This window comes from Syngnathoides biaculeatus, chromosome 13 (assembly GCF_019802595.1).
Source record: "Syngnathoides biaculeatus isolate LvHL_M chromosome 13, ASM1980259v1, whole genome shotgun sequence".
NCBI classification, from domain to species: domain Eukaryota; kingdom Metazoa; phylum Chordata; class Actinopteri; order Syngnathiformes; family Syngnathidae; genus Syngnathoides; species Syngnathoides biaculeatus.
This window is the reverse complement of record NC_084652.1, coordinates 29136481-29149385: the sequence shown is the minus strand read 5'-3', so window position 1 is coordinate 29149385 and position 12905 is coordinate 29136481. Positions and strand designations below refer to the sequence as shown.

Below are 12905 nucleotides of genomic sequence, written 5' to 3'. Positions count from 1 at the left end.
ACGTCGGGCGGAGAGAGCAGGTCCGGGGTCGGTACACGGGAGAGCAATCAGAGAAGGGAGGAGTATCAAAGACATCAAACTTACGGGGTCGGTCGGAGGACAGGCGGAGGTCGGTACACCGGGGTTCACGATCAAGAATACGGGAGTGCGGGAACGGGGCATGAGTTGCGATGATCGGGCGAAAACCAGTCTTCCCCTTGGTCCTATAAGGGGATATACGGAGGTTAATCAACGAGGACGAGGCGCAGGTGTGCGCCTCCTCATCGGCGCCGGTGTGCTGGGACCCGCCCAGCCAGCGCTGGACCGGCAGGGCCATGACCCAATCTGGATTACGCAGGACAGAATCAGTTTCAGTCAGCTCCTTCTGTCTTTGGACTCCGGCTGAAGTCATCATGCATTCGCACCTCTCCTGCCCGGAAGCATCACAGTCACTCCTCTCTCTCTCTCTCTCTCTCTCTCTCTCTCGGATCGAAGGTTTTATCTCACCAGCAGACAACGCTGTCAACAGCTGCTCCAAAGGTTCCCCAGGGTTCAGTGCTCGGTCCTCTCTCGTTCATCCTTTCCGCCGTCCCGATTTCCAAGATGGCCTCCCTCGCAAAAAAAGCATCCACGGCCCGTGTCCGCATCGTGACCTGGAAACATCAACTGCCGAGGATCCGGTTGGAGAGCAACCGGCCTCTTGAATGGCAAAGCATTGAAATCATTTTAATTGTCGAACACGTTGTTTGTTTCAGTCTGGGCTCGACAGAAACAGAGCTCTGCGCTTTCGTCACACCCGGACCTTGATCGCGGCTTGTCCTCAAGTCCTCGGTACACTTGAGTACACCCGCAAATCTTCTCGTCCACGACCCTTCTGCTGACTTCCTGTTCCTTCTCTTCCTCGTTGGTCATCGGGCCCCGCCGATGGCGTTATCGCGCTTCGTTTACTTTGAACATTTGTGGTCATGTTGAAACGGGAAACTCGTTGCGCATTGTGTCGAATGGCAACAAGCGGACCCCAATTTGTGCTGCCTTCTGCCATCTTTGCTTGAAGAGCATTTCATTGTCGTGCCTGTCACCGCACGTCACTGTATTCAATCAACATTATTTTGGCAGCACTTCAATGAAATGTGATCATGTCGGGAATCCGATCACAGGACCACAGGGCGCTTTTCCACTCGACCGATTCCGATTGCCAGGATGACGATGACGAAGACGATTGGTGACGTTGCCGAGCTTCTCCCTGCACGCTTGTTTGTGACGGCGTCACAACGCCACATGGCAGTCTTGCGTGTTTCGCCGTCATTCAAAGCGGGCTCCTGGCGCGTGGGTTGCGGGAGCACGTCGGTCACGCGAAGGCGCACGCGCACGCACACGCGTTGGGTGACGCTTGGATGTTCTCGCTCCAGTTGCAGCCGCCGGCCGAGGAGGAGGAGGAGGAGGAGGAGGAGGAGGCGCCCCCCCCCCTCCCCCCCTCGCCCGGGTTCGCTTTCTGATGCCACCGCCGAACGCGACCAGTGACCGCGCGCGGCACCAGCAGGTCAGCGCCATGATTGCGCGTCGTGAGCGCGCCGGGCTGAAGGAAACCCGGCACGAGGGATGACGAGCGCCGTCAGCGCGTCGGACGCGCGCTGGCTGGGGATCAGAAGCAGCTGACAGGACGAGCCGAAGCATTGCGCAAGCGAGCGCGGCGCCGGGGCAACCGTGTCCGCACGAACCAGCCTCGCGTGGCGCAGGTCCATGAAAAATGTGAGCGTGCGCGGATCTCTCCGAGCGAGCTGCATGAAGCCCTCGGCGGTGTCATGCGTCTCGTCCCGCAGCCAAGCGCGCATCCTCCGCGGCGGCTCCTCCCCGTCGCCGTAGCCGTCGCCGTCATCGCGGCGCTCCTGCGGGCTTCTTCCGCGGGGGTGACCGAGTCCCCGCCGCTGTCGCCGGGATGCCCGGACCGCTGTCTGTGCGACGAGCAGCTGGTGGTCCAATGCGCCGGGCAGCACCTGCGCAGCTTCCCCGCCGACTTGCCGCTGGCCACTCGGCAGCTCATCATCTCGGACAACTCCATCGCCGAGTTGCCTGCGCTGGCGCTCAACTACCTCTCGGATCTGGTCTACCTGGACTGCAGCAACAATTCCTTGACGGAGGTGTCCCAGTCCACTTTCGGGAATCTCAGGAAGTTGGCCTACCTGGACCTGTCCTTCAACGTCCTGACTCGGATCGAGGACAGGACCTTTGGGCCGCTGGACAGTTTGGTCATGCTGCGGCTGACGGACAACCCCTTCCTCTCCGAGATCCACCCGGACGCCTTTGCGGAGAACCCGGCCCTGCAGGTGCTCGACGTGAGCCGGAACAACTTGACTCAGCTGAACGTCAGCTCCCTGATCTCGCTGCCCGCCCTGCGCTCGCTGGGCCTCAGCGGGAACCCTTGGAGCTGCCAGTGCGCCAGCGAGGACCTCTGCCTGTGGGTCCGCTTGGAGGCCTTCAAGTTTCAAGGTTGCACGCCATTTTTTTTTTTACCCTTTTTTTTTACTAATGATGGGTGTGTTCTCTTCATTATTGTTCCGACTCATGTAATCCTATTTTTCGGGCCGTTTCATACCACTTTTTCTAGGCTGAAACAAGTGAATAATCCCTCTTTACCTAGCGCAAAGGGGGGGACGGTCCGAGGCATTGGGCTGAGCCTCCGGGATTTCATTCCATTAGATTGTGAAAGTTGACCTATTCTTTTGTTCTCTGTAATTGCATTTATGTGAATTTCGAGAATTACGGTTGAAAACAATATCGTGTCTCACTTTCCTTCCGGCCTATTTGTCCGCGAAAATCAGGCTTGCTCATCAGTCCGCCCGGACGAGAGATCCATCTCCTCCTCCAGAACCTGCAAAGTAGAGCAAAGAAGGCAAATAAATGCTGGAAGTTCATGTGCGCTTGCCTCACGCGTGTCAGTGACACCGCTTGAGGCAGCGCCATCATTTGGACAGCGGTGAGCCGATGGGAAGTGACATGGGAATAAATCTATTCAGTCATGAATCTTGAAGTTGGAAAGATAAACGCTGGACTGTCACAGTCACAACTGAACAAGATTTGACAAATGTCGAGTCGTGGCTGGCCGTTGGCGCCTGTATGGAAGTAAATACGTGCCGCCAGGATTTGAATTGGAAATGTAAAGTCAGCACATTTTCAATCGTTGCTACGATTCGCTGTCTGAAATTCAACCGACTACAATTCGCCGTCTTGAAATTCACCGTCTCTGCCACGAGGCAGGGTTACTTGAGGTCAGAACCAAATGGCTCAGCCAATCCAGTTACGCTTTCTTAGTTTTTTGACGTCACGTGACCACGAACCCGTAACTGGATTGGCTGGCTCTTCGGTTCTGACCTGAAGTAACCCTGCCCGGCGGCACAGACGGTGAATTTCAAGACGGCGAATTGTAGTCGGTTGAATTGTTAGCATTGAAAAGTTGCACTGAAATACAGCTATTGAAAATGTGATGACTTTACGTTTCAAATTGAAATCATGGCGGCACTTATTTACTTCCATACAAGCGTACAGTCACCCGAGGACGAGATTATGATTTGCTACTCGACAATGTTTTGCCCTCAGCACGCGTTTGTGCCTCACATCCCAAAATGTTGTCCACTTCCTCGCGGGTTGGTGAGCTCTGCTCTCCGTGATCGTTTCAATTCATATTTGCGGGCTGCCTTTCAAACAATCAATGTTCCGTCTCTAATCAATGCTTGCTTGCTTTTAGCTTTTGCACCAATTTTCATCCTGTTCCCTGTCAAAGGTAACTCATGTGGATCCCATTTTTATTTGCAACTGCCGTGGACGTGTGAGCGGGCAAAAGGGCAGCGGCTATTTATAGTCGGACTTAGCGAGCAACGAAGCCAGTCAGAATTGCAAAGCAGCCGCAGCCGCCGCCGCCGCCGCCATGCTCGCTCCGGCTAAAAAGGCTTCCCCTGCTTCTGCGGCTCTGGCTCGCTCCCGCGTGGGCGCCCGCGAGTCCAAAAGCCGCCCCGTTTCCGTGCAGCTCGCCGCCTTTTGTCGAACTTCATTTGAGGTGGACTTTCTGGCGGTGACAGCTGGCAGCCAGGGAGGAGGAGGAGGAGGAGGACGCTTCTGTCCGTCCGTGGCTCACTTTACCCGATTTCGTCTGCCAAAGCGGCAGCCGTTCCGGGGTCGCACGATATTTCGGAGACACCTGCGCCGCGGCCTGTCGCCGAGCTCCTGTCGTGTCTTCACCAGCTCCGCGCGACACGGCAGGCCTGTCGTTTGAGTTTTTAGGAGATGCGGCGAAGGCGAGAGAGAGAGAGAGAGAGAGAGCGCCAGAGCTCGAGGAAGGAACCCACAGATTCTCCTCTGTGGCGCCCTCCTTGCTTAGATTAGCGGCTCCCTCCGCTGTTACATAAGAGGGCCGTCTAGAAATAGAGCAGCGCGGAGAGGGAAAGCCCTCACGTTTTGATGCCAGTTTCTTTGTTTGGGGGGGCACACGGTACGGAGCCGGAAGGGTTTCCTTCTTAGCTGTCAGACACGTGCACCCATGTCGGGGAACGGCAAGGACGGACGTCGATGACGGGAAGGCGGCGTGCTTGAGGCCGCTCGGGTACGGTAGACGGTACGCGTTCGACGTTCGAATGGGACGACATCGCGGAGGGAAGGCGCCCAGAATTCAGCCCACGATCGGCCCAGCGACGGCTGTGAATTTTCTTTCCCGGTTGGAGTCAAAGCGCCTCGGCTGCAAGCTGATTTTTACAAGAAAGGGCAGAGATGACAACATTGGGAAGATTTTTCCTGTAAAATCACGCAAGCCGCTCCGTTCCAGGAAAACGTGTTGCGTGGATTTTGAAAATGGGAAGTCAGGGAACCCGAAAGGATCCACGTCAGAGTCAAAATTGGCGCCATTTGCAAAACCTTCATCAAGTGTAGTCAACGTTTTAAGTGCTTACCTGTTCTAAGCCGGTCAAGATCCTCAGTTTTCTTTTTCACTTTGACCTTCGAGGCGCTCGATTTTGGAGGCCCGCTTGAGGGGAGCTCTTTGCGACCGCTGTAGAATTATGACGATACAATTTTGAAAGAATGGTTCTTCAAGTCTAACGTGAACTACGTCCACCGTCACGGAACGTGAGGCCCGGGGTCTCTGTGGGTGGGACGGGAAAGCCCCCCTTTGGACCTGGACCCCTCCTGCATGTTAAACCTCAATCTCAGCAAAAGCCAAGGCCTTTATTCTGTATGCTTGTGCGTTTTGCCCGTTTCATGCCGACTGAAAGAAAAGGCCAGTATGAAGGAACGTTTTTGCATTCCAAACATGTTGTGTAGCTTCGCTTCAGCCCATCAGTCCACCTTTGTTCATTGCGTTTCTTACGGTTTTAGCCGCTGGCTTTCTGAAAGCGCTCCGTAGGTTTTGCTTTATTTTTCCTCTGCTTTTATGCTCGCGCACAGAAAAGCCCGAGAAGAAGAGAAGGGATTTCAATAATTCAAGCTCCGTGTGGCTTTCTTGGTTATTTAATACCACACGAAGTCAAGATTGTGTTTCATGGGAAGCTTGCGGTTGGTCGCCGGGCACGTGCAGCCTCAACAAAACAATACGTCACCCTTTGAATTATTTATCGAGCTCTTCGCGTGAACTTGAAGGCCTCTGAGATGCTATTTACGGTTCACCAGAAGAGAAGGAAAGCAAACATTTTCTGCCAAAGGAATACTGCATTTCTTCCTTCTGACATCTTTGCGACTGTTGCAAAATGAGCCACAATCAAAGTGGGCCGAAAGTCACGCGGCGCAACCGGCTGGATTGCCCAGAAAGACGTTTCGATGCTCCAAACGGGCTCCTTTCCAACACAGCGGCCACAACGTATGACTGCTAATCTAATTTAATATCTACGAGACGGATCAAACATTTTGCCTTAATATTGGCAACGTGTCGGTCAGAGCATTTTAATTGAACACATATTCAGTATTTATGGTCGTATTTTCTGCCTTTGGAGTGTAATACTGAACATTTGTCGTTGGCTTTTGAACGTTTTGGCGGCCAGCAAGGAATTCTCTGCTGACCCAAACGATATCCGAAGCGTGAACTGACGTTTACTTACATAAGTTCAGATTTCAGCTTCAATCTCAATCAAGAAGTGTCACTTCAACTATTTTAGCCACGGGACCGTTTGTTTGCCATTCACACTTCAAATTGGCTCAATAACGTCGTTGCGCGTGTTTGGGTCACAGCCGAGTAGACTAGCAAAACACGTCTTTGGCTATTTGCGCTGCTTCGCGCGATAAATGCATCAGCGGCTCAGGCGAGAACGCTCGAAATGTTTGACGTTTTGCTCGTGTTAGCCGATAAAGAGTCATTCCGAACCCTTCCGGATGATGTGCGTGGCCTCGTGGCGCGCTACTGAATTGCGTTTTTCTCGAAAGATCGGCAACACGACGGCGGTGGTGGCCAGTCCCGACTGTAGCCCCGCGTGGCGAGTGCGCCGCCCGCCGCTGCAGAAACACGCCGGCCGCTTAATTAGGGACGGCCAATCTCACGAAAGGCGCCGCAATTCCGCCGTGTGACGCCACTTTCTTGTGTATGCGACAGATGAGGGCCAGACCGTGTGCAGTTCACCGGACGACCTGCGGGGCCGCCGTCTCGGCGAGGCCGGGGCGGAACTACGGACGTTGTGCCACCGCACTTTGGGTTCCTGGGACTATCTCTTCTTCGTCATCATCGGCTTTGTCATCTTCGCCGCCGGCACGGTGTTGGCCTGGGTCACGGGGGTCGTCATGGTGCTCTACGAGCGCTACGTCAAGAAGAAAGACGAGCAGCTGGAACTGGACGAGGAAGAGGACGGGGGGGGCTGCGAGTCGGGGAGGACCGCCCGGGCCAGGAGTGACCACGAGAACGCTTTGTTCAAACTGACCCTCTAGGAGCTGCGCTTGGGCCGCGGCCCCTTTGGATTCTTCGCAGTGCCTGCTGTCTTCTTCCGGGACCGCCCGGATTTCCTGCACGGGATTCGAAGCAGCTCCAAACACACCGCGGAGCTCACGGTGACCACGTTTGCTCACGTCTTCATCTGTCCTCGTCTGGTTTGACTGGGAAGTGGTCAGCGGACTCTGAGAAGAAGCCGATTCTCCTCAAGAAGTGCGACCGACCGACCGACCGACTTTTTGCGAGCGTTTAAGCCGCGGATCGACTTGCTGCCGTTCCAGCTCAACGATATTTGATGGACGGCCCGCTACCTCGCAAACAAAAAGGTACAGCAGACGTCGGTCGCGTCATAGGGCTAAACAGTGGACTTCTACCCAAGCAACAAAGGCACAACTCAGTTTAGAAGATGTAAAAGTACCAAAGGCAAAAAAAAACTGAGGAGGAGGAATGACAATCACAACACCAAATATGCTCGATGACAAGCTGTGTTGTCTTAAAGGCGGTTCAATTTGTTGTTTGAAATAAAACAAAAAAAAAGTCTGACCTGACAGGAGAACATTATTAAAATAATCTTTTGAAAATCTGGCCCCATCTAATGTCTGTGATTATATTTTTGACTGCAATTTGAAAACTTGGCGCAACAGGACAAGGATAGCCAATCAGCTCTGCCCAACGGGATGTGATGTCACAAACGGGACAAGAATAGCCAATGGCTTCTGCCCACTGTGACGTCACAAGTCATTTCTGTCAAATGGCTGTGTGCTGTCGTACTCGAGTGCCCCCAACTTCTGGAGACAAATTCCTTGTGTGTTTTGGACTCACGCGGCACAAAAAAAATTAATAACAATCACACCGACGGGGCAATTTCGAGTGTCCAATGAATGTCGCATGTTTTTTGGGACGTCCCACCTGGAGAAAAGCCACGCGGGCACGGGGAGAACATGTAAAGTCCACACAGGCGGGTCCGGGATTGAAACCTGGGACCTCAGAACTGCAAGGCCAACGCTTTACCACTACTGAAATACATAAACTGTTAAAATAATAAGAACTCTGAACAAAATGTCACTTTTTTTGCAAAGTTGATTTTTCTGGAGCACTCTTTTGGATCCCATCTGATGTCAGAAGCGGAGCGGCGTCGGTCCCGCTTCTGTCAGATGTCGTGCAGCCGAAGGGTTCAATAAAAGAAGAAATTTCCATTTTTTTTTGTTTTCCATCCATCCATCCATCCATGCGAGCTGACGTACGAAAACACGACGCAGCCACGCATCCATCATCCATCCGTTGCCGCGGCTGTGAAATGGACATATTTAGGCGAGCCAATGTGGAAAATTTGCTCGTGGACTCCTTTTGCACGCGCCCGCTACTTAACTCCGGGCGGAATTGCGGCCGACGGGAGACGCCACGTCTCGCGGTCGCCGTATTGGGCCGGCTCATCGACTTAACACGCTCACAAATGGGAAGAAAATCCTTGTCGTGGATGAGCAGAATGACTCGAGGGGATGAGCAAGTGCAAGAAATCATTTTTTTTTTTTTAAAGTCACTTATAATCACCGCTACAGAGACATGACAGCAGCAAATGAGCATGAGGACGACTTATATGAAATCCTCAGGCCGACGCCAACGCTGTGTCACGACTTTATGACGTTGACTGCTGTTATGGTTTCTGTTTGGACTTTCCAGCGGCGATCAGGGCTAGCTGTCAAACCGCCGATGATTGATGCACAACAGGAAACGGCCTGGCAGAAGGCAGGAAGTTGCAGACACCCGCACTCGGGCCCCGAGGTCGTTGCAAAGGATATGGCGTGTCCTCGCGCGCCCTACGCAAACAAATGCACGTCCACTCCGCGTGGGCACCGCGCTGTGTCCGGACTAATTGTCCTGCTGTATTTTAATTCTAATTTCCAAGCCTGAAATGCTCTTAAATATCTTTTCACTCACTTCATCCCCACTTTTTTTTTTTTTTTTAATCCTTCCATTGGGCTTAGTTTATTTCTCCTCGAGATATTTTTGTCAGTTTTTTTTTTTTTTGGCAACGTCTATATCTGCGTTTCCCTTTCGGTTTGACGTCGTCGTTGCCGTTTTGGGAACTTTTTAATAGCGCTGTGCTCGAGATGAGAGCCAAGTCAGCTAAGCCGGCTTTCGACTCGGGAAAGGGACAAGCAGAAAACCGGAGAAGGGAATCCGCCCCAAAACTCTTTGAGTGGATTTTGTGTCATCTTAAATCTCAAGAGGAAAATTACTGTAATTCCCGGTCTGCAGAGCGCACCTGGTTATAAGCCTCGGTACGGAAAGAGTTTAACGTTAGCGTGGCGCCAGCATGAAATTCTGTGTATATATACTGAGGCTTATAACCGGGTGTGCTAATGCTAGCGCCGCGCTAACTCTAGCGTTAGCCCCGCATCGCTGCATATACCGCAGGGTTGAAAGCGTGTGAAAAAAGTCACGGCTTGTAGGCCAGAAATGACGATAATACCGATGTCATATTTGATATTTGAAAATGACTCTTCAAATCAGCTCGAGTCGAAATGCTTAAATCACACCCACGATTAGTCAAATCTTTAGCATCCAATTCTTGAGCTAGCATGTCAAGTGTTTTTGAATTTATTCATTTTTACTCCCTTAGCAGTAAGACGTGACCTTTGCATTTGTGATCTTCATTTGTCAGATGAAAAGATACAAGAATGTGTTGTCTGAATAATGATCGATCTGGATGGAAGCTCTCAAGGCTTTTAGTGCAGTTAGTCAATATTTTTTGTGGCAAAACAATTTTTGACCGTACAAGGATACTGAATTTATCAAATTATTGATCATTTGTCTATCAACTGGATGCAATTTTTTGACCAATATGAGCCAAGATTCCAAATAAAATGAACGCGTGCTTTGGAAGACACACACACGCACACACACAAAAAAAAATGGCTCCCCTGACCTCTTGTGTGCCTTTTCCGCGGCGACGTTTGTCCTCGTGGCCGTCTCGCGTGTCACGCGAGAGCCACAAAAAGAAACGTAAAGCTGCACCCGCTCACCGGACACCGCCGTGCACGTGAGAGGCTTTTTTTTTTTTTTCAACTTGAACTTCTCACAGTAACGCGACGCCGCGGTCACGATGGCCACTTGACCTTTCAACCCCGAGCCTGCGACTTGTTTGACGCTGCAGGGCTGCTTCTAAATCTGTAAGCTGTCAAGTGCTCGGCCACAACACATTCAACTGAACTGGGCTTCTTGAAACCGTTCCAAAAGGAACATCTAATGGGCCTTGACGCCTTCGGAGCGCTCGCGTTCCATTAAAGAAATTTACTCGGTCGTGCAGGATACGAGTGTGGAAAAGCGAGGAAGGCGGCGAGGACGCCGCAGCTACTTGTGAGCACTTGGAGCTCTTCGGAAGGCCAACAAATCACAGCGATGCGTTTCCACTTGTCAGGCACGTCGTCGGATGCAAATGTGTTTGAAGACCACGTCCCACCATCATCATCATCATCAGTGGAGCGCCCTCCAGCGTCTACTTGCGCAAACAGGCCGTGGAGCAGCCACTGTTTGTCGTTGGACGCAGATATGGTCAAAGAATTTGACCTTGAATTATGCACTCCATCACAAATATTTAAAGTAACACTTTGGTTATGTAATGAATAAAATGGTTGCGCATCTCACGCGAGCTGTGGAAACCTTCCTATCCATCGACTGCACGCATCCTGCGCTCCGTCGCCCTCTCCGCAACGTGTGGGTTGGCACCAACTATTGTTGCTTCGCTTGTATTGCAAATTGCCATCTCAGCGCACACATTGATAAATCCCTTATGAAATATAAAAGCAAACAATTCTGCTAAGAGCTGCGAGGCTCTGCCCGCTCGCGCGAGGGCCCCGGGCGCCGGCGCTCAAGCGTAAGCAAGACGCTCTCCGAGAGACCTCTAACCGTGCCGTGCGTCTGGGGATGAGCGGCCAGAGCCCTCAGAAGTTCCCGCTCCAGCGTCAGGCTGTACGACGAAGCTGAGAGGAGGACGCGGCCAGAAAAGGCCGGTGAGAGAGGTTTGCGGGGACCGACGGCCGCCCACGTCCCAAATACTTCCGTTTCGATTTCACGCGGGCGCCGGAGGAGGAGGAGGAGGAGGAGGAAACGAGGCGCACAAGGAAAGCCGAAGTCGGGTCATCCGGCGACACGGAACTCACCGTTCTGAGAGACGACAAAATGGACGGCCCACGCGGCCCACAGCTGCACACCCGGCGGTTGACACGTCCGAAGGAGGCGGCAAAACGGACGGAAGGACCTAAAGGGGAAGACGTCGAGCCGTCAGATCCGCGCAAAAGCCGCACCGGGAGGCTTCCGTCCTGCGACTTGGACGACGCCTGGCGACTGCACAAAGCTCACGTCGAGACGAGAAGAACGGGGAAAGAGCAGCTCTCACCGTGGTTGAACTTTCGCGTGTTTGATGAGCTTTAATGCCCAAGTTTGGAACAACACACACGAAATTTGCGTCTGTGACTTTGTCGCCCTTTCAAACGAAACCGACAAAGACCAAAAAGGCTTGCAAACGGTGACGGGACTTGAAATTTGTCGTTGCTGTGCACTAGTTACGCCAATTAATATGCAAATAACGTCATCCAAGCAAGCCCAATCGGTTTGGCCTCACCTGTAACAAAACACTTCTTTCTCCAGTCGGGTCCACGCCGCAATGGACTCTTGCTGTGAGGAATCCAAAACATTTGCTCAGATCCGGACTCGCCTTCTTCATTCAAAAAAAAAAAAAAAAAAAACTCACCAGCTGCTTGAGAATGGTCCGGCGCAACTTCTCCTCCAGGGTCCAAGCCCCCGGTCTGGAGGTGACGTGAGCGAGAACCCCACCGGCAAAGTAGCGGACCCCCATCTCGATCTGGTCGTCCTGCAGCAGGCTGACGATGTGCTCCAGCAGGTCTCCTTGCATGAGCGCCGACTGCAACTCCTCCACCTCCGCGATGTTGTTCTGCGAAGCCGTGAGACAGGTTTTGAGTCCGAAGGAGCACAAGACGAGAGTCACGTCGAGCACGCAAAATGAACCCACCAGGAGCCCGAGAACTTTCTGCTGAATGGAACATTCGTTGTAGGACTGCCAAAACAAAAACAACAGTCGGCGAATCCACGACCAAACCGTTAAATTCCACAATCTCAACTGTTGAAAGAAATTTCCTGCACCCGAGGAAACAAGAACCTCATCAAATTAATAAATTATACCCTGAAAGCGGGAGTTTGATGACCTGACTTTCACATTGCAGCTATTAATGATGCACACTTTTGGTTTTTCATGACAACATCAACGTGAGCCAAATTTGAATGGGAGCACACATCTGAAACGTTCTATTTAAAAACGGCATTAAATGTATTTCTGCTTACAATAACCAGTGTCAAAAAGTTACTTGACACTGAAAATGATTGGCGTGATTCCGAAATGACACTCCCATGATATTTGTTATATGGGAAGTAAAGTTGTGGTGTTTGGGGGGGGGGGGGTATACTCGGCTACGGCACCAACAGTATTCTAAGAATAGCCGTCGACGTTCCCGTTGTTGAAGTGCGGCCCGTCTACCTCCAGAACCTCCTCGTACAGTTCCAAGCCACCGCACTCCACAAAGTTGCGGGCCGCCGGGGGCACCTCGTCCGTCAGGTTCCACAAAGCTCTCAGGGCGAACTTGAGGGTGGAGTCCACCACGCCGAACATGGCCCTCTGCTGCACGATGGCCAGCAGCTGCTGTCGGGGTGGGGGGGGGGGGGGGGGGGGGAAAGAGAGCACGTCGCGAACACGACCGAGAAAGGCGGCCAGGTTGGGCCCGGTTCGGCTAGACTGCAAAATCGAGATCGGACTGCGGGGCAACGAGAAGCCGCAGCGGCTCGACGTGTTCCGGCTTTAGGCGAGGGAAACGCGTACAAAGAAGGGACAGAACTACGAGCGTCTGGTGGATAGGAAAAGTCGACACACCCCCCCCGTTCACGTTTTGCTCATAACAATCGATGACGAGACAAGTCAGAAATATGTCATCAATTCACAGACTGGCTGCAAAAGTGT

At 52.5% G+C, this 12905-nt stretch overlaps 2 protein-coding genes across 15 annotated transcripts in view; one reads left to right on the top strand and one right to left on the bottom strand.

Moving 5' to 3' along the window:
* Positions 1 to 507: 507 nt before the first annotated feature.
* LOC133510479 (protein zyg-11 homolog) overlaps positions 508 to 12905 on the bottom strand; it is a 33546-nt gene continuing 21148 nt past the window's right edge. For 2 of the 13 annotated variants that reach the window (XM_061838428.1, XM_061838426.1), the window contains exons 9-13: positions 12429 to 12590; positions 11907 to 11951; positions 11711 to 11828; positions 11499 to 11594; positions 10425 to 11135 (exon numbers count right to left, since the gene is read on the bottom strand). In XM_061838428.1, the coding sequence (XP_061694412.1) occupies positions 10840 to 11135; positions 11499 to 11594; positions 11711 to 11828; positions 11907 to 11951; positions 12429 to 12590 (717 nt within the window). In that variant the 3' untranslated portion in view covers positions 10425 to 10839. Of the gene's footprint in view, positions 679 to 2765; positions 2849 to 10424; positions 11136 to 11498; positions 11595 to 11627; positions 11829 to 11906; positions 11952 to 12428; positions 12591 to 12905 lie in introns of those variants that run through there. The other 11 variants (XM_061838421.1, XM_061838418.1, XM_061838422.1 and 8 more) reach the window with 11 other exon arrangements.
* On the top strand, positions 670 to 8645 carry LOC133510486 (leucine-rich repeat-containing protein 52-like). 2 transcript variants are annotated; one of them, XM_061838446.1, is made up of 2 exons: positions 670 to 2466; positions 6545 to 8645. In XM_061838446.1, the coding sequence occupies exons 1-2, from the start codon at positions 1782 to 1784 to the stop codon at positions 6871 to 6873; spliced, it is 1014 nt and encodes a 337-aa protein (XP_061694430.1). In that variant the 5' UTR covers positions 670 to 1781; the 3' UTR covers positions 6874 to 8645. The 2 variants fall into 2 exon arrangements, 1 of the variants encoding a protein (XP_061694430.1); XR_009797622.1 differs by lacking the exon at positions 670 to 2466 and adding an exon at positions 3341 to 4573 and having other exon boundaries at positions 6545 to 6651.